Raw genomic sequence first — 27,877 nt, 5'->3', positions numbered from 1 at the left:
GGCCTCAGCATCCCTCATCCGCAGGTGAGCCAGGAGCTGCCCAGCTCTATGCGGCAGGGCTGGACGGAGGAGGGTTCAGCTGGGCCGGCTCTGCAGTACCGTACTTGGGGTGAAAGAACCCCCCCAGACACCCAGAGGTGCCACCCAAAGTGCACGGCCACAGCTCGCAGCCGGAGGGGGACTCCCACGCCGCGGGCCCGGGCAGGGGAAGGCTCTCTCTCGCGGCGCAGCGAGACCCGACGTGGGGCTGGCGGCACCGTGGGCGTCCCCCGCGCACCCTCGGGCCCCCTCCGGGGCCGTGGGGGCCCCCCGGGGTGCGGGGGGATGCCGCGTGGCCCCTCCGCGGGGGGTGCCAGCCCTCCCCGGGGCTTTGCAGGGGTGCGCCGGCCCCCTGCTTCACCCCACGCCCCACCTTCACCCCCAAACCCCAACAGCACCCCCGGCGCGGGGCGGGGCGGAGGCCGCGGAGCCCTCCCCGGGCCCGGCCGCCCCCTCGGCGGAGCCCCCGCTCCCCCCGCCGCTCCCTGGGCCGGGCCCACCCGCGAGGGCAGCGCGGCTCCGGCTGACGCAGTGTCTGAGGCCGGCGCACACGCTTCGGGTTTTTTTCTTTAATTTAATTTATTTTTTTTAACGTTTTTTTTTCCCCCCCTCCTTCTCCCCTCCCTCTCTCTTTTCGGTGTCCCTCCTCCTCCTCCGTCTCCCTCCCTCCTCCTCCTCCTCCCCGCCCGCCCCTCCGCCGTCCCCCGGCCCCGGCGAGGGAGCAGCGAGGCCCCGAGCGGAGCGGAGCGGAGCGGGGCAGTGCCGGGCATGGGGCGCGGCTCGGCGGGACCGCGGCCCCTCCGCGCCCCCCTCTGCTGCCTCCTCGGCCTCCAGCTGGTGCTCGGCGCTGCGCACCCAGGTGGGACCGCGCCTCCCTCCTCCGGCCGGACCCCCCTTCCTCCGACCCCCCCCCGGCTTCCTGCGAGTTAATGGGGGGGGGGGGGGAGCGAAAGCAGCGCGGGGAGGGTCGGGGGAGCCCCCCCGGAGGCGCTCGGCGCCCCCAGCCCGGCTCTGCGGGGCGCTGCCCGGGGAGGGGGGCGGCGGGGAGGGCGGGGGTGCCGCTTCGCTCCGGCGCCGTTCACATCGCTCCGGTTTATTTTCTCCCGGGATGTTTTATTTGCTTTTACGGCGGTTTGTTTTACTTCATCCTCCTTCAGTCGCGGTTCGTTCCGCCGCGTTTTGTTTTCTCCAGTTTCGCCGCGTCGTGTTTTCTCCCCGTTCCGCCGCCTTTTCGCTCGCTTTTATTTATTTTTAGTTTAACTCCCCGCGCCGTGCGGCCACGCAGCGTCTGGCGAGCCCGGCGGAAACGCTTCCGCGGCCGCGGGGGGGGCCCGGGGCGGCTCCGGGGGGGTGGCGGGGGGCCGGGGCCGACCGCCGGCCCGCAGCGCCCCGCAGCCCCGCTCCGGCCTTTTGTCTCCCCGGGGAGGGCAGTTCGCGGAGGGGGAGGTCGGGAAGGGGCCGAAGGGTTTTGTTGGAGGTCTCCTCCCTCTCCCATCCTGACCCGACCCCCCCTCCCCGGCGTGTTAATCCTATAGAAAAGTGCCCCGCGGGATCGGGGCCCGAGTGGGTATTTGTAGACTTCCTTTTTTTTTTTTTTTTTTTGTAACTTCTCACAAGAAAGTCAACGGGTTGTATTTTTTTTTTTTAAAAAACCTTCTGAAGACACCATGTGCCAGACGCCTGAGGCTCCTCGGGACGGCCCCTGGAATTGCCATCTGAGACACTTTGTACCCCAGGACAGCCTCGCACAGAAGCGAGGAGCGGCTTTTGTTGCTTCCTTGGATTAATCTGGCCCTATTGAGAAAACTTAAAAAAAAAAAAAAAAGCAAAATTGGCTACTTTTGCCTGAACAATAACAACCGTAAACCCTTGGCCTATTTTACGAGAGTACGTTTAGCAAATCCAAAGCAGATTAGGAAACGGCGGCATGGGAGGGAGGGCTCTGTTCCCCTCCTCCCCCCCTTGCCCCCCACTTTCCCCTCTCCCCCCCAGCCCAGCACCCCCTCCGGGGCTGAGCATGGCAAGGGGCAGACCTGGGGTTGCCGTCGCTTTGTGGCGCGATGCCGTTGGGAGACGGTCCCGTGGTGCCAGGCGAGGGACCCAGCCCGGGAGCGGAGGCGCACGGCCGGGAGAAACTGCTGCTCTGGGAGAGGGGAGGAGGCGATGGGGAGGGAGACCCCCGTACAGGAGAGTGGTGCCAGGGTTTGCTGCTGGTTGGAGGCATCTCAGCTGAACCCCCAACGTTCCGCAGCTGAATTCCCGTTAAACCTCCCCATAATTTCCTTAAGGGCCGTGAATTCCTCCTTTTGCGGGTTTTAAGGGGGTTACTTGATTTCCGCAGGGCTTAGCTACCTGTAAGGACCGATTCTGGCTGTTTCGCCCTGAAAAATGTCGGTGGGTTCCAGGTCTGGCGAGTCCCCCTTGCCCGCGTGAGCCCGAGGACAGAGGCATCTCTGTCCCGGCGGTTCGTGGCGGCGAGGCGGGAGCGCGGTGGCAGCCGGCCCTGTGCCGGGGCAGAGCGAGGAACAAGGCAGCTTTGAGCTGCCTCCAGCCCGCGGTGCTGCGCTGCTCCCGCCGAGCGTCCCGCCGGCCAGTGGGTGCAAACACCCTCAATTCTTCCCCCCCGCCCCATCCCCACTTTTCCGCTGCTCTCCTCAGCATCGCCCCCGGCTCAGACCGAAGGTGCCAAAGGAGGTGCCACATCTGAGGTCCCCCAGCTCCAGGCTGGCTTTGCAGCTCCTAAAGGATCCTCGCTGGGATTTTGGGATCGGGGAGGGTTAGTCCCAAGAGTCCTTTGAGCGAGTGCTCTTTGCAAGGATGCTCGCGGCAGGGGCCTCGAGGGCTGGCCCGGCAGACAGCGTTGCTTTCCCTGGGGAGACGACGCTTCCTTGAGGGGTTCGTGCCAAATCCTTGCCGCCGGGACAGCCGGGAAGCTGGAGCGGGGCTTTTGGCAGGAGGTTTGTGGCTCCTCAGTGGGATATCGCCACCGGCTGCCCCATCTCTGCAGCATCGCTTGAGCACCCACACACCTCTCTTGGGGAAACTGAGGCAGCAGCTGCCATCCCACCGTAGCTGCAGGCGGGACCAGGTCCCTGCGTCGGTGTGGGGACATGGCTCTGCCGGTGCTTTGGATCAGCTTCTCCGCCCGTCCGGTGCCCTGTGCGGGACCAAGCGCCTGCGGCTGCAGGCAGGAGCTGCAGCCCCGGCTTTGCGGCGAGGGGAGGGGGCGAAAGGGACCCAGGGAAGAATTTACAGCCTGTAAAACAAACAGAGCAGCCTTTGCGTGAAGCTCCCTCCCCGTTTTCCTCTTTGCAATGGAAATAGCTTGTTGCACAGAAAACGCAGCTCCAGGAAATTATAACCTGATATTTTTTGGATTATTTGGGAGCAGGAAAGGGGAACGGAGGTGTCGGCTTTGCTGCTAACAGCAGCTCCGTGCCTGGCGGGGCGCAGGGGACAGCCAGGGACCTCGCCGCCCCGGCACGCTTGCAGCCTCAGCAGCCGGCCAGGCAGGACGGGGTCGAGGCGTCGGGGAGAGGGATGGCTGCTTGCGCAAGAATTACAAGAATGAAAAGCAAAAGAGATTCAGCCTTCGGTGCAAAACTGTCCCCTTCCCCCAGAGCCGCCCAGGGTGGTGTGGTGGCCCCGGGAGGTTTCCCAGTGAAGGTGCTGTCCCGGGACACCTTGCCGGCACACGAGAAGGCGTTTTCAGGCGTGAGGTTCCGGTGATGGTTAAAGCCACGTTGCAGATTTCTCTCTTCCACTCTATTTCTGGCTGAATTTTGCACCTTTCCCTGCGGGGCAGAGGCACGCTCCTGCCTTCCCTCTTCCTTAAATATTCTCCCGGGAAACTTTTTCCCCAAAATCAAAGCAAATGGCTGCTGAGGGGGTATAATTGTTGTCTGCTAAACTGTCTTTTCCGGCTGATAAATCCATAGCGGGAGACTCTGGCTCTGGTGCCTCGGCGGGTGCTCGGAGGTCCCGGCGCTGCTCGCCGGTGCGTCGCACCCAGCTTGGCTCCGTCGCGCATGGCCGATTCTTGGGTGGGAGCGGGAGCGCGTGCGGCGGCCGCCCTCGCAGCCCGCTCGAGCCCGTCCCGACCCAGCCATTTCCTCGAAGGGTTGTTAAAGCAATTTGTAAAATTTTGTTCTTCACGTGCGGCCAAGGAGCAGGATTTTAATTAATTTGAACTGTGCCGAGACTGTGGAGCATCGACATTTTTCTCATTCTTAAGATTGCTCGGAGCCCAAGAGAGACCCACACAGATGCTCTTTTTCTTAAAGGACCCATCTTTAATTAATTAAGGATTAGAAAATGATTAGTGGATTGACTTGCAAATTCTTGGGAGTACTCTTTAGCCCAGGAGCAGAAATTTGGCTGTTGGCAGGGGGCACAGGGCATTCTTCAAGCATGATGCTCCCTTCATCCCCATCCCGGTGAGAGCTCAATCCTGCGCTGCACCTTGTGCTGTCGCAACAGGGACATAAATGGGATTTTCCGTGTAAAACAGCGTGTTTGCAGGATGGTTCCAAGACCGGGAATGGGGAGATCAAGCCCTTTCTTCTGCCTGAATCCAGACACAATGGCTTTGGGCTCTGCAGGGAACAGCCTCATTTACCCCGGTCTTGCCCTTGAGTGCTGGGCACGAGGCAAGCAAAGAGCGGCCGGTGAGAAAAGCTTCCTGTTAAACATCATTTTAATGAAAAAAAAAAAAAGCTGTGGGACACCAGGGCTGATCCTTGCTGTGCAAATGTGCTTGGTCTTGGTGAAAAAAGGGGATCCCCTGTCCTGAGCCACTGATGGTGCCGCTGGGGGTGTTAATACCAGGAATGGTGCTGGAGAAACAAGGTAGGAAAAATCTTGGGATCCTTTTTTTTTTATTTCTTTTTGGGGGAGTTTCTTTAGTAGTGTTGAACAATTTGATAGTTTTCAGCCAACTCTGCTGGAACCCCATCTATGGGGACACGTGTCGGGGCTGTCCTGCACGCCACATCACGCCCCTGGACGGGACCGCAAATTTGCTGTCCGGGGGGGTCCGTGCTGCTGGTGGGCGATGCTTTGGAGCGAGCTGGGGCAAATGGGTGCCAAGGTTTTGTGGCTGGGTGAGCAGACGTATGTGGGACAGGCATTCGCGGGGAGGCCGGCCACCGCGTCCTGGGAGGGGTCGTCTGGCCGGGGGAGCCCCATCCATTGCCGCTCCCCGCTGTGCTCTCAGCGGGTCCATCACGCTCCTCCATCCCGGCTGGAGCCTGTTGGGATGGATGGCACTGCCGTCCTCTTCCTGCCTTCCCAGGGAGTCGGCAAACCTGGGATTTTCACCTCTGGATGTATGCAGCCGCTGCGGGGCTGGAGCCTGGAGAGGGTCTGGGGGAAATTTGGGGAAAACTTACATCCTTCCACCCTTTGCTGGGTACCGGAGGCAGATGCTGGGGCTTCTGGCTCCCTCGTCCCCTGCCACGGCTGCGGGTGAGTCGCTTGAGCTGCCCACAGGCAAGCATCCCCTGTGGAATACATTTATTTGCCTGCATGCCGGGCAGGGCGCGGGGAGACCGGACTTGTTAATGTCTGCAGAGAGGCTGAAATGCGGTATGTGGACCCCATCCAAAGTCTTTGCGAGGCAGCAGAGAGTAAGCAGGGTGGTAGGTAGCCTTCTCCGGTCGCAGCCAAGTAAGGAGCTCGTCTCATACAGCTCCCACCGTATAAACAGCGGCTTCTCTCTGCGCTGCTGGGCGAGCCAAGAGGAGTTTCTCGGCTCCGAGTGCCGCTCTGGGAGCCTCACGCCCCCAACGAGGCCGTCAGGAGCTTCGCTTTCTTCCCTGTAACAAGAGATCTGCTCCTTATTCCCTGAGCTTTATTATTGAAAAACAAAACAACAACCCCCCTCTTTTCTTCTGGAGCTTGCCTTGGAGCACCCAGAGCTGCTTCTGGCTGAGTCTGGCCCCAGCCGAGCGCCGGGGATGTGCTGGGCCCGGGCGAGTCTGCGGGACGTCGGGCAGCATCGATGTTTTGGTGCAAACCTCTAATTTAGGAGCATCAGAGGTGGGGGGTTGGTGTCTGCCATCGGTTCTTGAGCAGATGGAAGCGGTGCCGGTGCCCCTCCTGAGCCAGAAGCTCACAGCGTGCCCTGAAGCTGCTGATACCCTCTGCATTTCCTTCCCCCCACCCCCTTTTTTTTTTTTAATCTGAAGTTGCTCTTTAAGGGGTTGTATAGAGTTTATCGATGCCCAAAAGCAGCTCGGGGGGGAGGTGGAGCAGCGGTGCCCTCCCCGCGGGCTGGGGCTGCTCTCGGACCCCGTGGTCGATGGCAGCAGGGATGCTCCAGCTCTGGGATGGATGCTCCCACGGGTACAGCCGCTGCTTTTCTTATCACCGCTTCCCTTTCCCAGGCCTCGGAGGGACACACAGGCTCCTTCCTCGGGCCAAAATTTGCTGCTCTTTATGGCAATGGCCATGCTTTTGCTCTTCTCCGTGCCAAGACCTTGGGGATGGCATCAGCCACACCCGGAGTGACTGCCGGGGGTGCGGATGCCAGCGGTGGTGATGCCGGGCTTTGCTGGGAGCTTCTTTCCGGGAAGGGGGTTTTGCTCCGGAGGAATATTTCATCCAATAATATGGAATTTAAGAAGGAGCCGGGGCTGTTCTGTGCCCTTGCAGCATCCATCAGCAGAGCCAACTGGGCACAGTGCTGGGGTGCAGCCCTGGGGTCCCGCACTCCCAAACATCACCGGAGGGTGAATTTTTGGGCTGGGTCTCTCCCCATCCCAGCGGTTCCCTCCTCTTCTGCAGGGCTGTGCAAGCTGAGCCTGGCGGAGGCTCGCTTTGTCCGGTGAAACCCTCCTGTATTTGACGAGCAACACTTTTTGGTTCTTTTTCTGTTGTTTTTTATTCCAGGGGGTTTTGCTTCTCCGTTGCTGATCTTCCTCCCGAGCCTGGTGCATCCCCACCTTGTTTATTGTGAATGAGCTGTCACTTCCCGCAGCTTTTCTTCCATCAGGGTGGCGTGGGTTTCGGAGCCGCTGCTTGCCGTCGGGCAGCAATAACAGGCTGGAAAGCTGGCAGGTTGGAGCAGCTGGCTTGGGGCTGCTGTGCCTTGTTTTCCGGTGGGTGAGAGCACGTGAAACTGGGAGGTTCCAGCTGAGAGGAGTTTTCTTTATGCACCATGTGAGTGAAGGGTGCGTTTCTTGCTGCAGGATGTTACGGGTAAAACTTTTGCATGGGATCCCAAATCCAAACGAAGGCGTTCATTAGCAGGCTTGCTTTCCTTGTGCGGGGGTCTGCAGCCCCCTGAGGAGCTCCCGGGTCTCAGAGCCCCGATGGAGCCCAGTTTGCTGCTGTGGCTGGGGCACCGTGCCGCGCTCCGAGGAATTGCTGCCTTTGCCGGGTGGTTTGGAGCAAACCACATCCGCGGCCATGTGAGCAGCACAGAAACCTTTGAGGAGGGGATCGTCCCCATTGCTCTGTGCGTGCTCAGCCTCCCGCACAAGCGGGCTTAGAGCTGGGGTTTTTGGGACACCCCAAATAAAGGGCAATCCCCAGCGAGAGCACCGGGCAGGGAGCACCTTCGCCAGGGTGGCTGCAGGACGTGGCTGAGCCCCACCGCAGCCCATGAGCTGCATGAAGGGCGCTGCCATCAAGTGGGTGCTGCGGTGAGCCTCGCAGAGGAGCCCAGGGGGTGGCAGGGGATGCGGGCACAGAGTCGGAGCGGCACTGCCATGCTGGGGCCAGTGTTTGCTCTCGGCTGCTGTCGGATGAAATCGTGGCCAGAGCCCTGGAGCAGCTCCAGCCCGGGATAACCGGGACCAGGGTCCAGCTGTAGCTTCAGTCCTCTCTTAAATTTGCTCCCTGCATTTGTTGCTGGTGATGGGAGGGTGACAAATGCAATGGAGCAGGGGTGCTCTGGGTGTCCTGGTGTGGGTGGCCGGGCTGGGACGTGCTCGGGGCAGGGTGGTGCCAAGGGCACCCGTCTGCACTGTGCCACAGTGCTTTCTATGTCTGCCATTGCCAACAGCCACCTCTGTCCCCTGGAGCCTTCCCATCCCCTTGCCTCTCTCATCCGGTGCTGCCCACGTTCCCCAAAATTGTAGGTTGCAAAGCTTTCCTTATTTGCTGTGGGGTGGTAAAGCTGTTGTGGGAAGGCTTGAGCTGAGTTCCCTTCAGACTTTCTGCTGGCTAAAAACTTCCTTTTTTTAATTAAAAAAACCCCCGAGAACCTGGAGCCAGGCACGGGGTAGAAAAACTCCCTTGAGGGCTGTCCCAAACAATCGCAGCTTCTCCATCTCTGTAGCGTTCAGCCGCTGGTGCCAAGGCCGCTTTCTCCTGTTGTGCCGGAGTGTGAGCATCCCGGTGTTTCCCACGTGGGAGAGGAGAGCGTTTCTGCGGGCAGAGCTGGTGTCTCGCAGCCCCAGCTCCCCGCCGTCCCCACCATCACGCTGCCTCGTAGCACCGGCTGGTTTCCACACTCATACCAGTAAGCCAGAGGCAGCATCCAGGTCTCTGCGTGGCTGGGACAAGTCAGCGTCCCTGCTGAAAACGTGGGGTTTTGCTTTGCTTTCAGGGTTCCTCCGCAGAGGAGGAGGAGGAGCGGGACACAGTGGAGCAGAGCTGCTCTGCGCTGGCCCCGCTCGAAGGATGTAGGATGCAGGAGGGAGAGGCACGGGGTGCGCAGGGTGCCTACCCCAGCACTCATCAGATCCAGTCCTGGTTTAATTTTGGTGATTCCAGGCAGAGCATCCAGCAGTTGAATTTTCCAGTGCTCTTCGTCCCGCACCAGTGGGCAGCTTCTCTTTGGGAAGGATCTGCCGGTGTTTGCCGTGGTTGAATTTCCATAGCTGGAGGGCGGTTGGGAAGCTCTGCCGGTGGGGTTTCGAGTCCGCAGGTGGGTGCAAAAACCCAAGGAGCACCTCTGAAAGGAGTCACCCATAGCTGTGCCATGGCTGCGGAGGGCAGTGCAGGAGAAGGAGCCCTGGAAGGGACAGGGACATTCCCAGTCCCACTGGGATGCTCCTCTGGAGCTGCCTCTTGCGAGGGTTGGGTTTGCTCTGTGGGATACCAGGTTAGGAGAGGGGATTCATCAATACAAAATGGCCCCATCCCGCCCAACTCCTCATCCATCCCATTCATCAGCAGCCGGGTGGGAGCGGAGAGAGTTCACTCGGGTGCTTGGTTTCGTCGCTGAGCATCGTTGGTGGAGCTGGAGCCGACCGCAGCCAGGCTGGTGCTCTGCGGCAGAGTGCCTGCGGCCGCATCTCGGAGGTTTCTCCACAAGCGGCAGCTGGGAGATGGTCTGGAAGAGCGCAGATTTGGCAGAAGTAAGCGACATCACGCAAAAATAGACAGTCAGTCCCCTGGGAGCTGTTTCCTCCACAGGCGTCAAAGCCCATCGGGCTCCGCTGTGCCGGGGAGTGGGGTCGGGGAGGCGGAAAACTGCTTTCAGTGCAGCAGGGACCTGTCCAAGCGCCACTGCCAGCGCCATGGACACCAACGGGGGTCACGTCAGCCCCACATTCCCTGTAAATAACTGAAAGAAAAGCGTATTTTGGGTGAAGCGCAGCACGTGCCTTTGCTGATGTGTGTTGGTTGTACCCCCAGCTCCAGCCTCGCCGGGAGCAGCTCCCCGCCGTTGGTGCACAGCGGATTTTGCAAGGGGAGAAGATGGAAGCGCTGGGGAGGTGCGAGGGCTGAGATGGTGCTAAAGCTTTCTCGTTCCTCCATGGCTCGGCAGGGACCGGGGGGACACGCTTCTGCCTGCTTTGAGCAAAGGGGCCGTGGGCTGAGCTGCCCGCGGGGTGCGGGGGCAGCCCAAAACCCTTAGCCTGTAATTTCCTACCTCCAGCTCATCTCTTTTTAGAGTAAAATGCTATTTTTTGCTTTTCCAGCCTCGGGGCTGCCCCCTCCAGTCTGGACAGCTTCCTCTGAGCACCGTGCTGCTGCCTGGTTGCCGTTGAGCATTGCCCTTGCGTGATGCTGCACGGCCCCGATGTGGCGCTGAGCACCGACACCGACTCCCGGGGCTGGCTCCAGGGCTGTTCCAACGCGCTATTAATTTTTGTACAAAGCCAGGTTAGCAGATAAGCCGAGAAGGGTGTCCCGTTGCTGACCCCTGCTGCTAACGGCCGCGGCGGTGCTCGCAGTAGAACAGCTTTTTCTATTCCTAGTACCAAAGCGCCGGTGTTTGGCTCGCTGTGACCCAGGGAGGCCTCATCCTGCCCAAGCGCTGGTACTTGGGTCCAGCGGGTTGCGGCACTGGTGCTGCATCACCCCAGAAGCGCTTAAAGACCCCAGCCCCGGTGCTGGAGGTGGGTTGCACCACCCCTTGCGGCATGCGGGAAGGGGAGAGCGATGGGCTGGGTGATGCCGGGGCTGATGCCGGCACGGTGAGATGGGCGTTTGGTGGGGGGATGAGCTGGTCTCCTGATGTCCAGGTCAGGATCAAGCCAGCTCCAGCTGGGGAAACACCAGCACCAGTTTAAGGGACCTGAGTTTCAGCCAGCCAAAACTGGCCCCATCTGAATTTTTGCTTATTTTCTCATTTGCTGTGATTGAAAAAATATTTTCCGAGAAATTAAATGTTTTTTCTTCGTCGTTGCCTTTTTCTGTTACATGTGCACAGAGTCTGCTCCCCGGAGATGTCATGCGAATGGGCTTCACTTTCATTTATTTGAGGTCATCACTGATATCATTGCGGCTGGGGCACGGGGCTTTTACATAGTTTCTTTTCTGGAGCTGGGTTGATGCTGAAGCTCTGAAATGAAATGGGGGTGTCTTTCTTCTTCCATTTCTTTTTTCCTTTCAGAGACAAGTCAGGAAAGTTCGCTGAGCTGAGATGTTTGTTGCTCGAATGTGCTGGAGCCGCCTGTAACAACATAGCTGGGGCAGGGTGAGGTTGCGGGGGAATAGGAAATGAAAACCTTTTCAGCCCAAAAAATTCGTACAATGGCAAAAAACCAAAGCAAACCAAAGCTAAATATAGCGGGGCCCGTGAGTTCGCTTTGACTTCTGGTGAATGCTTGTGGTGGAAAAAAAATGGATCGTTTTTAAAACAAACAAACCCCGATAAAAGTCGTCGTCTCCATCTGCTGCTTCGGACAGCTTTTTGCTGGGGCGCTGGGGCAAGAAGCGGCTGCGCGGAGCCCCGGGGGCGGCTTTTTAGGGTAGAAACATGCATTTGAAGAAATAAAGTATCTTTTAAAAATGACACGTCAAGCTGGAGCAACATGTCCCAGTGTAATGTCCTGGGTTTACTGGTTTATACAGGTTTTGAGATGGATTGAGGTGCTGGGGTGATGCTGGGGGTCGGGAAATTGCTGTGGGGATGCAGGGTTGGGCCATCACAGCGGGCAGGACTGTGGGACGTGCATTGAGGGGGGGCTGAGATCAGCCTTTCTCCCCTCCGCAGCTGCGCTAGCGCTTTATCTGCTGGCAGCGATTCCCCTCGCTCTGCTCCCGCCTCCCAACGCCTGGGCTGGGATTTCGGAGGGTCCCGCCGCGACGTTTTGTATTTGCTGGGGCTGGGGCCATGCCCTGGGAGCCGTGGCTGCGTGCAGGCGTTTTCCATCACGCCCTGTTCATGCAGTGGGAGACCTTCCCCTAAAGTTCTTGTTTGCGCCGCAGTTTTTTTTCAACAGATCCCCAAATACACATAAAAATGACGGATGTGCTCTCTATTTCCCTGCTCTGTTTTTCTCCGCCCGGAGCAGATGGCTGGTGCTGAAGCCATTGGCGTGGGCTCCTCCAGCAGCGGCGCAGGGCTCATTGCGATGCTTCGGAATGTTGCAGCCGGGTGCTGCCGATGGGAACTCAGTGTTGAACGGCTCTGATGATGCTGTTAGAGCGAGCCAGCTCTGCACCGACTCCAGTGCCCAAAAGCTGCTTGCTGGTGCTTCATGGGGATGCCACCACGCTTGGTGCAAACACCCATCCGTGTCACCCTGCCCGGACCCCATCGCCCCGAGGACAGGCTTTGCGGCAAACCCCGGGGTTATTTCTGCAGGGAAGCGGTGGACCCCGGTGTGCCGGGTGCTGTGCAAGGGATGCACCCCAAAACTTGCTGTGTATGGAAGGGGAGCCAGGATGCTCTGGCAGGGTTAGGGGTGATGCATGGCACGATGCCAAATCCCCAGCAATGCTTTAACCCTTTCCCTCTGTTTTTTCCCCAGACTCCAAAGTCTTCCTCATCTACAACGCGGGTGCGCAGGGCTGCCTGGAGACGAAGGACTCGCTGGTGAGACTCACCAAGGGCTGCAACGCCAGCGCCCCGGCCCAGCAGTGGAAATGGGTTTCACGAAATCGCCTCTTCAACGTGGGGGCCATGCAGTGCCTGGGGGTGTCGTGGCACGGGGCCAACGCCACGGCGGGGCTGCACCCCTTGGCCACCTACGAGTGCGACCGCGAGTCTGTCAACATGCGCTGGAGCTGCCGCGGCCTCGGGGAGCAGCTCTCCCAGCATCTCGGCGCCCGTCCGGGCAATTCCTCCCTGGACAGGGGGGACCAGGCGCGCGGCTCACAGTGGAGGACGTATGGCACCGAGGAGGATCTGTGCTCCGTGCCGTACTCTGGTAATGCCTCGCTGGGCATTAGTATTATCCCATAACCCAAACCAGCCCCAAAAGCGAGCTGAGGCCGCAGTGCTGCAGCAATTGGGTCCTGCCCAGGGAGCTCGGCTGCCAAACCAGGCAGGATCGGGGTGACGGGGAGCGGGCAGCACTAGCCCCCATGCTGGGCCAACCCCATACCCCAAACCTCCCTCCAGCCTGCCGTAGATGCAGCCTCAAGCAAGGGCTTCTCTTTTCCTGCAGAGATTTACACCATCCAGGGCAACTCGCATGGGAAGCCGTGCACCATCCCCTTCAAGTACGACAACCAGTGGTTTCACGAGTGCACCAGCACGGGGCGGGAGGACGGCCATCTCTGGTGTGCCACCACCCAGGACTACGGCAAGGACGAGCGATGGGGCTTCTGCCCCATAAAGAGTAAGCAGGGGGGACTTGTCCCACGGGGGAAAGCAGAAACCCCATGTTCATCCCTCCTGGGGACTTTCCTGCCTCTGCCCTTCCCTCCTGCCTCGTCCCTGCTCCTGTGAGCAGCCTGTGGTGCCGGAGCAGCACAGGTTATTGGGGTTTATTGGCTTACCGGGGTTTTTTGGAGCTGTGGGTGGGGCTGCGTTGGGTGCTCACCCTGCTCGTCCCCACAGGCAATGACTGCGAGACCTTTTGGGACAAGGACCACCTCACCAACAGCTGCTACCAGTTCAACTTCCAGTCAACGCTGTCGTGGCGGGAGGCTTGGAATAGCTGCGAGCAGCAAGGGGCCAACCTGCTGAGCATCACCGAGATCCACGAGCAGACCTACATCAACGGTGAGACGATGGCAGCCCGGCTGCACCCCCGTCCTCCTCACCTGGGACAGAGTTGGTGGCACTGCAGCCATCGCCAGTGCCACGTTGCTCTGCCTGCCCCGGGTGGTTGGTTTGGGGATGGTGACAGGCTGGGGGTTGAGTTGGGGCTGGGGGGGACTGATCCTGCCCCTCTGGCTGCATTGGTCCCAGGGCTGCTGACGGGGTACAGCTCCACGCTCTGGATTGGGCTCAACGACCTGGACATTAACGGAGGCTGGCAGTGGTCGGACAACTCGCCCCTCAAGTACCTCAACTGGGAAAGCGGTGAGACGGGGGGGTCGCGGTGGTGATGGGAGGGCCGGGGAACAGCCTGTGACCACAGGAGATGGCCCCATGGCGGGGGGGGGTGACCCGGGCTGCCATGGGGTGTCCCCTCGCTGCCTGGGGACAGGGAGCCCCATGGGGCTGTGGAGCAGCCTGGGGCATCCGTGGAGCTGGAGGGGGGACACAGGGTGCTGGAGCAGGAATTGTCCCTCTGCAAACCCTCGGCAGCCCTGCGGATAACCTGGGTTGAGCTTCCTTGTTTGGAGGGTCGTTGCATCCCAGCTCAGTGCTGGAGTGCGGCTGAGGAGTGGTCCCCAACTGCAGACACCCATCTCTAACCCTGGGGTGCTCAGGGGGCAGAAGGACCCGTTGCCAGGGCTGCGCTGGTTGTGCCCAGTGCTGTCACCCAGAGGCACTCGTGGGGACACCGGTACAGTTGGAAGAGGTTTGGGGACAGGCGGGAGCAGCTCAGGTCTGGTACTGTGACCCCCCCGACTGGCATCGACATTTCTGGGTAAAACAGTGATGCTCCAGGTTCTCATGCATTGAGGCACAATGAATAATCCCGGGCACGCGGGGTCACATCTTCATCGTATGAAATAACAAAATAAATCGGTCTTTACTGGTGTTGGAGCGGGGAGAGCCGCACTCTGCCACTCTGCCAGCACCTGCCCTTGCGCAGTGCCCTGCCTGAGTGGGCAGCGTTGGCAGCTCTGCCCCAGCTCCTCAGCAGCGTGTCCCCCCCTCGCCCCGCTTTCCAGACCAGCCCGACAACCCCAGCGAGGAGAACTGCGGGGTGATCCGCACTGAGTCGTCTGGGGGGTGGCAGAACCGCGACTGTGGCATTGCCCTCCCCTACGTCTGCAAAAAGAAGCCCAACGCCACTGCCGACCCCTTCCTGACGGGTGAGTTGGGGGATGACTAGCACCGGGAATGGGTAGCCCCGTATCCCGGCCGGGTGTGCTTCCATCCCGACACAGTCAGGGGATGCTGCCCGCATGCCGGAGCAGCCCGTGGAGATGCCCATGGTGTCCCCAGCTTGCTGGTGCACTGGGTCTGTGGAGCAGTGATTGAGCTCCCCAGGGGTGCCTAGGTTTGGAAAAAGTCCTTCCCGAGGAGCATCCCCCAAGAAGTCCCTGGTGCAATTACAGGTTGGGCGGTAGGGGAGGAATTGAGAGGAGCAGGAGGGTCCCCCATGGTCCCCAGCGGATGGGGTGCTCTCCGCTCTGCTCTGCCATCGCTCCTCTGCAAACAAGAGATTCTCTTTTGTCCCCGGAGCTCTAAAGCCACCGCTGCCAGCACCTTGCTGTTGCGCATTATGTTTTGGCCATAGCTTTCCCACTGTTGCTTTGGCTTGGTCTCCTGAGCACCCTGCGGGACTGTGGTCCCTGCCTGCGGTCCTCTCCCTGCCAAGGAGAGGGTTGGAGAGCCGGACAGGAGCCCTCAGGCTGCCTCGTGTCCTGCCAGACTCGTGGTCGGAGGTGAAGGTGGACTGCGAGCCCAGCTGGCAGCCCTTCCAGTCCAACTGCTACCGTCTGGTGGGAGAGAAGAAGAGCTGGCAGGAGGCGAAGAAGACCTGCCTGCGGAGCGGGGGGGACCTGGTCAGCATCCACACCCTTTCCGAGCTGGAGTTTGTCACCAAGCAGATCAAGCAAGGTAAGGGGGAGCCCGCTGTGCCCGCAGCACTCTTCCTGTCTGATTTTGGGGTCCATGGAAAGGTCACTTCAGAGGGATGGAGGCTGCAACGTTGAATTAATTTGTTGGCTGTAAAGGGAGTGGAGACCCCAGGCTGGGCGGTGATGTGTTGCTTGGAGGAGCCCATGTCCCGGGCACATCCTCCATCCAGCAAATGTAAAACCTGTTCCCAGGAGCCTGCAGTGCCAAGGAAGAAAATACGCAGCTGCAGCTGGGAATGGCACCAGTCCCAGTTGGTTAATGTAGAAAAGGATAGAAAAAAAAGTCCTACTGGGCTTGCTGGAGGAGGCTGCACCTCTTCCTGCTAAATCTGCCTGGGACAGGAGTGTCCCCCGCAGCAGGTCAAGTGACGTGCCTGCAGCGTCTCAGGTTTCTCTTTCCAGTTCTGGCTTCACCCAAGTGTAATTGGGTTGAAGTTTCCCAGGTCGGGATGTATCAGTGCTGGGATGGTACTTGGGAAGTTCCAGCCCGAGCAATCACGTGGTGGTACAGGGGAGCACCTGTGCCACCGTCCCCTGGACCCCGCTTGTGCCACCCCTCCTTAGGGTCACCCTCAGCTTGGGTTTTGCTGTTCCCATACGAATGCAGCCCCTCTGGCCAAATGACGCACTCCCGCGAGCCCGCAGCCCGTCCCTGCTCCGCAGAGGAAGAGCCTGGCATTGAAACCCACCGTGGGGACATTGGGGGACCCAGACTTCAGCAGGGACCAGGGAGGGGCTGGGGGCTGAAGGGAGTTAATGCTGCGGGAGGCAGGAGCCGTAGGACGGTGGAGGAAGGAGGGGGACATGCCAACGCTCCCAGAGAGGGATGGGATGGGAGGGAATGGTTGAAAACCAGTAGCTCACTGGTCTGGACCCGTGGGCTCAGGTCTTTTACCACTCTGCTGCTGCCAGCACCTTTCTGAAAACTGCTGGCAAATGTCCCTGTTTCCCCCTCCGCGGGTCCGTCCTTGCGGGCAGGAGCTGCCCTGCCCTGCCCTGCCCTGCCCTGCCCTCTCCTGCCTTCTCCTGCCTGCTGGCACCGCTGGGGTTAGAGGCTGAGCCCTGCAGCGGGGTTTGCAGAGACACGGTCCCATCACGGGGCTTATGTCCCCGGCGGGGTTTCTGCAAGGTTTCAGCCAGGCAGAGGCAGTTTCACCCCCTCGACCCTCCTGTCTCAGCAGACGTGGAGGAGCTCTGGATTGGCCTAAATGACCTCAAGCTGCAGATGAACTTTGAGTGGTCGGATGGGACGCCCGTGAGGTTCACCTACTGGCACCCTTTCGAGCCCAACAACTTCCGTGACAGCCTGGAAGACTGCGTGACCATCTGGGGACCGGTGAGAGCCTGGGGCGGGGGGTTCATCCTGCACCTCTGCAGAGAGCGCTGCAGCATCCTCATGGCCGGTGAAGGGATACCTTGGGGAGCATCTCCAGCTGGGGTTGAACCTGGCTCATCACAGCTGTTGGGATGGGAGGGATCCAGCACAGCATCCTTGAGGATTCAATGTAGGGAAGGGAAGTCTGTGGACCCAAGGTGGGGACGGATGGGCTGGGAAATTCCCCAGGCTGTCAGCTGGGCTCAATCCTGCTCTTCTCCACCCTGTGCAGGAAGGGAGGTGGAACGACAGCCCATGCAACCAGACCCTGCCATCCATCTGCAAAAAGCCCGGACGGGTGAGCCAGGAGAAGGAGGAGGATGACCATGGGTGCCGAAAGGTGAGGGGCACCTGGGGCGGAAGGTGGCTTTGGCTGCTCCACGGCTCTGCCTGATTCTCGGGGCTCTGGGGTCATGGGGGACCTCTCCCCAAAACCATTTCGGGATGAGCAGCACCCAGAGCTGCAGGTCTGTGCCCGGGGGCTGCTGGTGCAACAGAGCATCCCAGGGCTGCTGAGCCCCTCGCTTCTGTGGTTGCATGAGCCCGCGGGAAGAAATTGGGACAAAACGCATGTCTCCATCCTCCAAGATCCTCCCCCCTGGGCTGGCTTGGTTGCCAGCAGGGACGTTGTGGGTTTTTTTTTTTTCCCTTGCCTCTCTCTGTGCCAAAACCCGGCAGCAAAGCTGCTCCGTGCAGGAGCCTGGCGGGACGGAGGCAGCTGCCAGCCCCGCGATGGCAGGCTGCGTTCTCTGGGCAAGATACGGGTGTTATGGGGACACAGCCACCAAACTGGCGGGTTTTCACCCAGATCGCGCTCTACCTCAGTTTCCCCGGCTGTCGAGTAGGGCTGAGGCTGCCCTGTTCCCACGCTTGCTGGGAAGTTGCTTTTGTGCCTCTTTGCAAAGTCTTCGAGCGGCGAGCCTGGCATCGCTGCCGCTCTTGAACATCTCCCAGTGTTTCAGAGCAAGCCAGCACGCGCACGCGCTGGGACTAGCAAGCAGCCCCTCCGGGCCGGCTCCCAGAGGTGCTGCCGGACTCCTCCCAGGTCCTTACCCGGTCGCAGCAAAGACAAACTCCAGCAGCCACTTGGCTCTGCGAGAGCTGGGGGGGAGCGCGGCAGCCGGGCGAGCTGGCACGCCGGGCCAGAGTCAGGGACTGGCAGACATGGAGCCGGAGGAGCCCCAGTGCCGGTGGGTGCTGGGGATGAGGCGCTCAGTGGCAATGTGCCACCGCCACCAGTCGGCTTGTCCCCGCAGCAGTGCTGAGGACTTACAGGATGTCCCCATGCAGATTTAACTCCCTCCTGCCTCTCCAGCCACAGTCTTACCCTGGCCCTGGGTGCCTAGCAGAGATGCACCCGCTGGGAAACAAACTGGGAGTGATGAATAAACCGAGGAAAGACCTTTTCCCATCCTTCCTCCTCATCCTCAACAGGGCCATTTGCCACCCAGATACAGAGGCTGATAGAGAGGAGGCAGCATCTTGCTCAGAGGATCAGCCCCAGTCCTCTCCGGCCACCACGCTGGTTTTTATTGGTGGCTTTGCTGCTTTTTCTTCCCCTTTCCAAACCCCCTTTATTTTTGGAACAGCCTTAAAGGAAGCAATGGGGGATGGAGGTTTGGGTGATGGGGAAGGCAGAGCCGGAGAGGGGTGCGGGGGCACGCCAGGATCGGGAGCTGGAAGCAGCAGTTGGGGTTGACGGTCCCATCTCGGCCCCTTTTTGGATCACAGGGGCTTGCAGCAGCGCTCGGTGCGTGGGAGAGCACCCGTGTGGTTTTAGTGATGCTGAGGCCCAGGGCTCGGGCCATCCGGACCTCTCTAGGGACACTGGTGACCTGCACTGTCCCATGCCGGGCCACTTGCTCGGCTGCTCAGGGGTGCCCTGGCAGGACCCAGCCCGGGGCAGGGGCTGCGGGTGGGTCCGTACCTGGGTTTACTGACTTTGGGGAAAGGCTGCAGGAGCAGCAACTTGGGGAAAAAAATGGGATTTAGGGTCATTTTCCTCTTGGTCTCCCAAAGCCGCTCTCCTGCTTCCCTCCCCACCGTGCTGATGCTGCTGCAGATGGCATGTCCCCCCCACCGTCCTTCCAGTGCCCGGGGACCCAGGGGTAAAACCCTGGCGATGCTTCCTGCCGTGCCAGGAGGGTCCCTGAGCCTGGGGCCACTTGCGTCCCCTGGCTGAGCCCCTTCACCCTTCCCACCCCAGCTTGCTCTTCCATCACATGCGTGTCCCCTCTCGCAGATGAGCCCCCATGTCCCTCCCCGCGCTGCTGCTGACAGCCCCGGGGCCGCCCCGCTCCCTGCTCTGGCAGAAAACAGGCGCTATTGTGTCCCAGCCCCGGAGAGGCTCCAACATCAACAAGGCGGGGGATTAAAGCAGGCTGCGGTGGGACTCGCTCTGGATTCGGCCCCGCGGCGTATAGAGGAGGATTGTGTTCCCCTCCCCGCACCCTGGCCGGGGCTGGACGTTGGCAGGGAGAGCCATTTCCCCGGCTTTGAAGCTGCCTGAGTGTTTGTTTTCCTTGTAGCCATGTCCTCTGGGGCCGGGGGCTTGTTAGAGCTCAGAGCTGAGCGGGGTCAAGCCGGGGTGGCCGGGGGCAGGAGACCTCCCAGGAGAAGGCGGAGGGGGTGGCAGGGGACATGGGGTGTTGCTCTCGCCCCCCGCGTTCGCTCCTGTCCTTCTGGGGAGAGCTGGGGCGAGTGGTGGCAGACATCCTCTGTCACCCGTCCCCAGGGCTGGAAGTGGCACAGCCCCTCCTGCTTCTGGCTGGGCGAGGACCGTGTCCCCTACAGCGACGCCCGCAAGATGTGCTCCGACTATGGCTCCACGCTGGTCACCATCACCAACAGGTCAGCGCCATGCCGGTGGCGGTGGGTTTGCCCCAAAACGAGTCCCCCAAGGCGGGGTGTGACCCGACGGCTGGGCTTTGCTCATGGCCCGTGTGCGGGCTGGGGTGGCACGGGCTGCTCAGCATCTGAGCTCGCAGCATCGCCCGCTCTCGCCACCCCTCCAGGTTCGAGCAGGCCTACGTCAGCAGCCTCATCTACGGCTGGGACGGGGAGTATTTTTGGACAGCACTGCAGGACATCAACGAGACAGGCGCTTTCCGCTGGCTGAGTGGCGATGAGGTCATGTACACCCACTGGAACCGCGACCAGCCCGGTAAGGGGGCGGCCACGGGTGGGATGGGGATGTCCCTCCGTGTGTGGTGGGTGCTGGCTCTGCCGCCCGGCATGGTCCGACCCTAAGGCTGGCATCCTCCCCGCTCCCGTGAGCGCTCCAGGTTACAACAAGGGTGGCTGCGTGGCCCTGGCCACCGGCAGCTCCATGGGGCTGTGGGAGGTGAAGAACTGCAGCACCTTCAAGGCCAAGTACATCTGCCGGCAGAACCTGGGCACGCCGGTCAACCCCGAGCTGCCTGGCCCCTACCCCACGCCTAGCCTCACCGCCGCCTGCCCCCCGGGATGGAGCTCCGACTCCAAGCTCCGTCACTGCTACAAGGTAAGGAGTGCTGGGGGAGCTTACCTGGCCATTGGGGGGGTCCATGTGCCTCCCCACTGGTGCAGGGAGGGTGAAGGAGTGTGTTTTGGTGCTTGCGAAGGGCAGCCTGGACCCCACGAGCCTGGTTCAGGCTGGGTGGTGGCAGCGTGCCCCGGGGTGCTGCTGCCTGCGGGGTGGGGACGATGCTCTGCTCCTGTCCCGGTGCTGAGCCCCCTCCGCTGCCGGTTCCTCCCTCCCCAGGTGTTCAACTTTGAAAAACTGCAAGAGAAGAAGACATGGATCACGGCGCAGGAGTTTTGCCGGGAGCTTGGGGCTCAGCTGCTCAGCCTGGGCAGCTACGAGGAGGAGCACTTTGTTGCAAACACCCTCAACAAGATTTTTGGGTGAGGGGCTGGCTGCGCCGACGTGTGTCCCGCTGAGCAAGCGCGTTTGGCACAAGCTCACGCCCATGCCCGTGCTCTGGCATGCGTGGACGAGGCACGGACGCGGCTCTGCAAGTGTGAACGTGTGTACAGAAAGTGCATCGGTTGGCGCGGCTACGCTGAAGAGGGGATGCGGGAGAAGTGCAGGAAATTCAGTGTAATTTGGGGATGGAGCTTGGGGTTAAAACTCCTTCAGCCCTGAGCTGGCATTCCTGTTATCCGAGCTCCTGCCTTTGGGTATCGTGGGGACAGAGGGCTTTGAAAACAAACAAAAAAAGGCCAGATTATAAATACCTATTTGTATATAAATACAAAAATCTCTGGTTTGGAGGGGGGTTGTGTTCTCACCCTTCCCCCTGGCTCCCCGCAGGGAGTCGGAGCCGGAGCTGCACGAGCAGCACTGGTTCTGGATCGGCCTGAACCGGCGGGACCCCGCAGGGGACAGGAGCTGGAGGTGGAGCGACGGGCTGGGGGTGAGTCCGGGGGGATTGTGGCAATATGACTCCCATTGGCATTTGGGGTGCGGTGGGGGGGGGGCAAATCTGGCGCTGGTGGAAATGCCCAACACCGCCCATCTCTCTCGACCCCCAGTTTTTCTACCACAACTTTGACCGCAGTAACTACGATGACGATGACATCCGGACCTGCGCGGTGCTGGACCTGGCCTCCCTGCAGTGGATGCCGATGCAGTGCGAAGCCCAGCTGGATTGGATTTGCAAACTGCCCAAAGGTACGTGGCAAAGAGGCCCCCAAACCCGTCAGCTTTGAATAACGTGGCAGAGGATGGGCTGTGGGCTGGTGGAGCGGGTGCAGGGGGACCCTCTGTCACCTCGCTTCTGAAGGTTGCACTTTTATGATGAGTTCTAATCCAGGGGCTGGGAGAGGTAGGAGAGGTGCTGTTCATCCTGGGGGGATTTGGGAAGGCATCTCGCCCTTGGAGCCCGTGGGCAGTTTGCAGGCCAGCATCAGCGGGAGCATCCCAGCCCCGCATCCCGCTGACAGCCTCTCCTTCCCCTTTTGCCAGGTGCCGACGTGAAGGAGCCGGAGATCACGACACAGGGTGCGTTGGCCACAGCTGTGTGTCCGTCCGGTGTAGACACTCATCTGCACCCCATCGCATGTGCAGTCCCTGCGGGGCATCCCTGCAGCGTTATCCGGAGGACGGATCCTGTGTAGGGTCGTAGGAGGGAGGGGAGCCCAGGCACCCTGCTGCCCCTTGCTGCGTGGCATGGCTGCAGGGGCTGCCTGCAGGGACTGGGCAGGATCAGGCCCCTCAGCTGGATGCTAACCCGCTCCCTGCAGGAGAGGGGCAAAACCAAAGCAGCCGAAGCCGCGGGGGACCGAGGGACGAGGTGGCAGGCACTGGTGGCTGTGGCACGGGGTGGCACAACCACAGTGTGACACCGGTCCCTGCCTGCAGGCAGCAAAGAGTGGGTGAAGTACCAGGAGGCCGAGTACAAGTTCTTCGAGCACCACTCGACGTGGGTGCAGGCGCAGCGTATCTGCAGCTGGTTCCAGGCGGAGCTGGCGTCCGTGCACGGCGAGGCCGAGCTGCGCTTCCTGGGCCAGAACCTGAAGAAGGTACCAGGGGGACGGGGACCCCAGGACAGGCTCCGCTGCCTCCCCGAGCTGCTCCCTGCCCGGCTTCTTTCATCCTTTGCTGGAGGGACGTTATTTGGGGACAGCTGGGCTCTGCTGGCATCATGATGGGTCTTGTGTTGGTAGCGGCAGGTCCCGGTGCCTGGGTGTGGGTTTAGGGCTTGGAGAGGTGATGCTTTTTGCTGCGGTGCAAGCTGCAGTGGGGCTGCCCGGTCCCCGTGCCCGGGGTGGCCATAGCTGTCCCCAAGGACACCCAGTCCCTGCAGGGCACTGACATGTCCTCTCCGGGCGTGCAGTTTTCCAGGGGCCAGGAGCAGCACTGGTGGATCGGGCTGCACACCTACGAGAACGACGGGAGGTTCAAGTAAGTCAGAGACCGAGCCACCGCGTCCCTGCACGTCCCCATGCCACCGTCCCCAGCTCTCAGAGCACTGTGGCTCAGCACCTGCACCTCGGGGGTCTCATCCTGGGGTGCTGGGTTGGAGGTTCCTCACCCAAGAGAGGGCAGTGGTGGGGCACGCTCCCAGTTAGGGCGTGCAACCGGTCCCATGTGCCAAGTCACTGCTTGGCCTCGTGCTCCTGCCGGTGCCTTTCCCAGGTGGTCCGATGGGTCCCTCCTCAACTTCATCTCCTGGGCGCCGGGCAAGCCCCGGCCCATCAACAAGGACAAGAAGTGCGTGTACATGACAGCTAGCAGAGGTGAGGGGCCGGATCCGGCCACGCTGGGGCTCTGGAGGGGCTGGGGCTGCAGGCTGAGCGGAGGCACCCCTACCCCAGCACGGCGGGGGGGTCATGCCGGGCTTGTCTCTCCCTGCAGAGGACTGGGGGGACCAGAAGTGCCTGACAGCACTGCCCTACATCTGCAAGCGGAGCAATGGGACGGCCGTGAAGCCTTCCCTCCCGCCGCTGCCCGCTCCTGTGAGCGGGGGCTGTCCCCGCGGCTGGTTTCCCTTCCTCAGCAAGGTACGGCAGGAGGGAGAGGGGATGGAGGTGGGACGGAGAGGGGACGGCCACCTCCTGCCCTTCCACCAGCCCCGCCGAAGTGGAGAGGGGGTGGCTGAGAAACGGTGGGGTGGAGAGGGACACGTGCACGTGTTTTGGGGGAAATGCTGGGGGGTGCATGCACAGGGATGCTGGGAGAGGTGCACCGTGGGGTGTGGGTGCAGGAGGGGGTGATGAGGGTGCATGTGCATGGATGCTGGGGGAGAGGTGCACCATGGGGCGGGGGTGCAGGAGGGGCTGGGGGGCCGGCCGGTATGAGGGTGTGAAGGGGAGAAGGACCATTGGGGTAGAATGGGGCTGCAGAGGGTGGGTGAGCGGGGAGGGTGCAGGGCTTGGGGTGGGGGGGGCAGCTGCACCCCCTGGACCAGCCCGTGCCCCGGCCTGTGCAGTGTTTCAGCTTCAACGGCCACGACAAAGCCGAGATAGTGAAGTGGCCAGAGGCGAAGCAGGCGTGCGAGAGCCAGGGCGCCGTCCTGGCCACCATCGCCAGCCCCCTGGAGCAGGGTAGGTCCCCCCGCCCCCACCGGCCCCGCTGGCTGGGGACCTGTGGGGGGGTGGTCCTCAGCGCCTCGCCTGTCGCTTGCAGCTTTCATCACGTCCATGCTGCCCAACATCTCCTTTGACCTCTGGATCGGCCTCCACGACGCCCAGAGGGAGTTCCAGTGGGTGGAGGGCGAGCCGCTGCGGCACGCGAGCTGGGCGCCCGGCGAGCCCTCGGGCTGCGGCGCCTCCAGCCCCCGCGACAAGCCGGTGAGTGAGACCCCTCCGTAGCATCCCCCATCCCCTGGGAAGGTCTCAGCCCCGTGTCCCATCATGAGGATGGAAGGTTTTAGCGTGCCAGAGTGGCTCTCTGAAGGCAGAGCAGGATCTGGCCCTGTGGGGTGGGGGTCCCTGGGGTGGAGGTGTCCGTGGGGGTGGGATGGCGATGCTTAGGGCAGTGCTGACCTTGTGGCTTGGCCGTGCAGACCAACTGCGTGGTGGTGTGGCACGGCTCGCCCCCCCACTTCACGGGGCGCTGGGACGACCGGAACTGCCTGGAAGAGAAGCACGGCTACATCTGCCAGCGGAGCATAGGTAGTGGGGGGACGGGGGGGACAGCCCCAATCTCTGCTCACTGGTGACCTGCCACCACCGCCCCAGTGCCCCGTGCTGTGGTGGGGCTGTGGCCAGGGAGCTCGGGGCAATGGGCTCAGCATGAGGGGGAGCTCAGGGTGCTGGGGGAGCTTGGGGACATGGGCTTGACTTGGGGGGGGTCCCTGGTCCCAGCAGTTTGTGGGGCACCCCCGAACATGTGCACACTAGCCTGGATCTGTGTGTCCCATAGGGACATGCATCCTGATGGACAGCCCCAGGGTGGGGATGGCACCGGGGTGTCACTGCTCGTCACCCCTGGGACGTGGCCTCCCTGCCCTCCCCGGCTGCACCGGGGTGCCCCAGGTGCCTGTGCCCTGTGCACAGTGCTGCCAGGGACACCCCAGCTTGGGGTGGGGATGGACGAGGGGGTGACCCCCTGGGATGCGGGAGTGTCCTCCGTGCCCTCTGACCGTGTCTCTTTGCTCCCCCAGACCCGTCCCTGAGCCCCGCGCGGACGCCGTACCCCCCCTCGCCCACCGGCACCCTCTTTTACCACAACAGCACTTACCGCATCCTGCAGAAACCCCTCAGGTGGCACGAGGCGCTGCTGCTCTGCGAGACCCTCAACGCCACCCTGGCCACCATCCCCGACCCCTACAGCCAGGCTTTCCTCACCCAGGCCGTCAGCAGCCTGCGGGCTCCGCTCTGGATCGGGTTGGCCAACGACGAGGTGAGGGAAGGGGGCAAGCGCCCAGGCCGGTGGTCCCCAGAGGGTTGTGGAAGCCCCCCAGCTTCTCCTCCCCATGGTTCTCCAGGGAGGCCGGAGCTACTCGTGGCTGACGGAGGAGAACCTCTTCTACGCCAACTGGCAGGACGGGGAGCCCCAGCAGGTCGCCGGCTGCTCCTACATGGATACGGATGGGAGCTGGCGCACGGCCGGCTGTGACACCAAGCTGCAGGGGGGCATCTGCCAGCTCCGAGCAGGTTCTGGTCGGGGGGGCACGGGGGCTCGGCGGGAGGCGGACCGGGTGGGGAGCGCCCAAGGGGTGGAGATGGCATCCCACTGGGGACCTTCTGGAGCTCCGTGTGCATCCCTGCCCCAACGTGCTGTGGGACCCTGACACCCTGTGCCCCGCCACGTACCCCCAATGCACCGTGTGCTCCCCAGGTGTCCCCCGCACGCACAAGTGGAGCTACAGCGGCAGCTGCCCCAAGTCGCTGGAGGACTCGTCCTGGATCCCCTTCCGGGACCACTGCTACACCTTCCACATGGAGATCACCCTGGGGCAGAAAGATGCCATGAGGAGGTGCCAGAAAGGTACGGGGGGGCTGTGGTGGCCGAGGGGGGTGACGCACCCTTGGCAATGGAAGAGGACAGGGTCCCCAGGATGCCCGTGGGTGCATGAATGGGACCCCTGTCCCTGCGCCCATGTCCAGTGTTGGTCAGCCGTCATCTCCTCCTTGCTGTTACGTGTTGGGGTTCCCCAGCTCCCACATGGGTTGTGCGTGGTTCCTCAGCTTTGTTCTCTCAGACACTGCTGCTCCTGAGCTCCATCCTCCGAGCTCTGGGCTCTTCCCTGACACTCTTTCCTCCGCAGTTGGTGGCACGGTGTTGTCCATCCAGGACGAGATGGAAAACGTCTTCGTGTGGGAGCACCTCCAGGCGTATGAGGGCCCATCCAAGGGTGCCTGGCTGGGCATGACCTTCAACCCCAAAGGTACAAAGGAAGAAACAAGGTTTTGTCCCCCTTAGGCGACACCGTGAATTCCCACCAGGTCTGTGGTGAGCAGAGGAAACCCTTGGTGGTGGCACCAGTGGGGGGGGCTTATGCCATGGTGTGACCAGGAGCCCCGTTGCCTCAGGCCATGCAGGACGTGCCACGTGTGTCCTCCTCTGGCTTGGTGGGATGGGAGTGGTGGCTTTCAAGCCCAGAGCTTCCTCCGAGGCGCTGGAGCCTGTGGGTTCAGGAAGGTGCCCTGGTCCTCCCCTTCTCCCCATTTCCTCATCATACCTCCTGTCTCCCCATCACGTCTCCCGTTGCCCCATCACATCTCCCCGTCGCCCCGTCACACCTCCCCATGCTTTCTGAACTGGGGCAAAGATGGGGTGTCCCATTCAGCCTCTCGAGACCTAATTCTTCTATTTCCCAGGTGGCACCTTGGTTTGGCATGACAACACCGCCGTGAACTACTCCAACTGGGGCCAGCACGACACGGGGCCCAGCATGCTCAGCCAGAACAGCTGCTACTGGATCCAGAGCAGCAACGGCGTGTGGCGCCTGGGCTCCTGCACCAACGTCACCATGGGGGTCATCTGCAAGATCCCCCGAGGTAGGGGCCTCCCTGCTCCCCGAGGTGCCTGGGCTGATGTGGGGTGGGCTGGGGGTCTGGGCAGGGTACTGCAGGGCAGAGCTCTGTCCCGCTGGCAGCACTGGCCACGTGTGTTGGGCAATTCCAGTGTAGGGGGATAGTAGGGGCAGGAGCTGGGGTCTGCAGGCCCCCGCTGGGCTCTGTGGAGCTTGGGTGGGCTGTGCACGTCTCAGTGGCTGGGCGAGCACCTTGAGGCGGGATGAGGCTGGTGGGGTGGTGGTGGAGCAGAACCAGAGGACCCCCGCAGCTGTGCATCACCCAGCGTCTGCGTGGCGCGGCACTGGCAGTGGCGGAGGATGCGGGGCCGGTGGTGCGGGCACTGGGAAGAGGGGAGGGTGCTGTGGCCACGCACTCATCTGTCTGTGTTGCCGTTGCAGTGGAGGAGAGCAGCTTTTCCAGGGCAGGTGAGTGGCACCATCAGCTTGGGCACGGCACCGGGACCAGGAACCGGCGCTGGGAGGCTGTGCTGCAGCCCGGCTTGTATTAATAACCAGAGAAATGGTGTTTGTGGGTGGGAAATCCCATTTCCAGGTGGCTTTGGCCCTGGGTTAGCACTCCCCAGCAGCAGGAGCCATCTCTCTCCATTGAGGAGCGCGTCCGGCCAGCCCCTTGCTGGGCTCCTGCCCTTGTCCACGCCGCCTGGCCAGGCTAGGGGACAGACACCGCATCTGCTGGTGGGATCCCAAAGATCCATCCCAGGCAGCTGCCCAGATGTTTGTGCACATCAGGAGCGACCCAGAGATGCTGCCTGGCCCTGGGAGCTCTGCCACGGGCAGGATGTCCCCAAAATACAAAGCAGGCTCCAGTCCTGTCCTGCTCTGACCCATCCTGCATGAGAGCCCCCGTCTCGCTGGAGACCCACCAGCCAAAGCCCCTCTTGGAGGACGAGACAGCGGGAGATGGCAGGCTGCCTTTCACCGGCCTTTTCCCCTCCTTGCAGCTCTGCCAGAGAACACAACGGCCATCGCGGTGGTGGTGCTGTCGACACTGGTGCTGTGCGCCATGCTGGGCATCGCCGTCTACCTGTACAAGCGTCGGCGGAGCGCGGAGCGGGGCGCCTTCGAGAGCGCCCGCTACAGCCGCACCACCTCCAACCCCAGCGAATCCGCCGAGAAGAACATCCTGGTGTCGGACATGGAGATGAACGAGCAGCAAGACTAA

General features: G+C 61.7%; 1 protein-coding gene across 1 annotated transcript; it reads left to right on the top strand.

Annotated features, from left to right (window-relative positions):
* The first annotated feature begins 807 nt into the window (after positions 1-807).
* Positions 808-27,877, top strand: MRC2 (mannose receptor C type 2). The gene is made up of 30 exons (XM_059830175.1): positions 808-898; positions 12,195-12,593; positions 12,834-13,007; positions 13,229-13,393; positions 13,583-13,696; positions 14,458-14,601; positions 15,164-15,352; positions 16,554-16,708; positions 16,980-17,087; positions 19,482-19,597; positions 19,762-19,910; positions 20,032-20,249; positions 20,490-20,632; positions 21,042-21,144; positions 21,263-21,401; positions 21,696-21,731; positions 22,092-22,252; positions 22,567-22,634; positions 22,869-22,969; positions 23,088-23,233; positions 23,662-23,776; positions 23,859-24,022; positions 24,238-24,346; positions 24,838-25,076; positions 25,162-25,330; positions 25,515-25,664; positions 25,945-26,064; positions 26,498-26,677; positions 27,094-27,120; positions 27,657-27,877. Exons 1-30 carry the CDS (start codon positions 808-810, stop codon positions 27,875-27,877), a joined length of 4,413 nt encoding a protein of 1,470 aa, XP_059686158.1.

This window comes from Gavia stellata, chromosome 28, assembly GCF_030936135.1.
Source record: "Gavia stellata isolate bGavSte3 chromosome 28, bGavSte3.hap2, whole genome shotgun sequence".
NCBI classification, from domain to species: Eukaryota; Metazoa; Chordata; class Aves; order Gaviiformes; family Gaviidae; genus Gavia; species Gavia stellata.
Note: the sequence above shows the minus strand (reverse complement) of the source record. Positions and strands in the feature narration are given on the sequence as shown.

Excerpts from the sequence above, each read along its gene's own strand:
- MRC2 (XM_059830175.1), top strand. The coding sequence starts at position 808 with ATGGGGCGCGGCTCGGCGGGACCGCGGCCCCTCCGCGCCCCCCTCTGC. Across the intron at positions 16,709-16,979 it reads GCGTGACCATCTGGGGACCG|GAAGGGAGGTGGAACGACAG; the intron begins GTGAGAGCCTGG and ends CACCCTGTGCAG. Across the intron at positions 25,665-25,944 it reads CATGAGGAGGTGCCAGAAAG|TTGGTGGCACGGTGTTGTCC; the intron begins GTACGGGGGGGC and ends TTTCCTCCGCAG.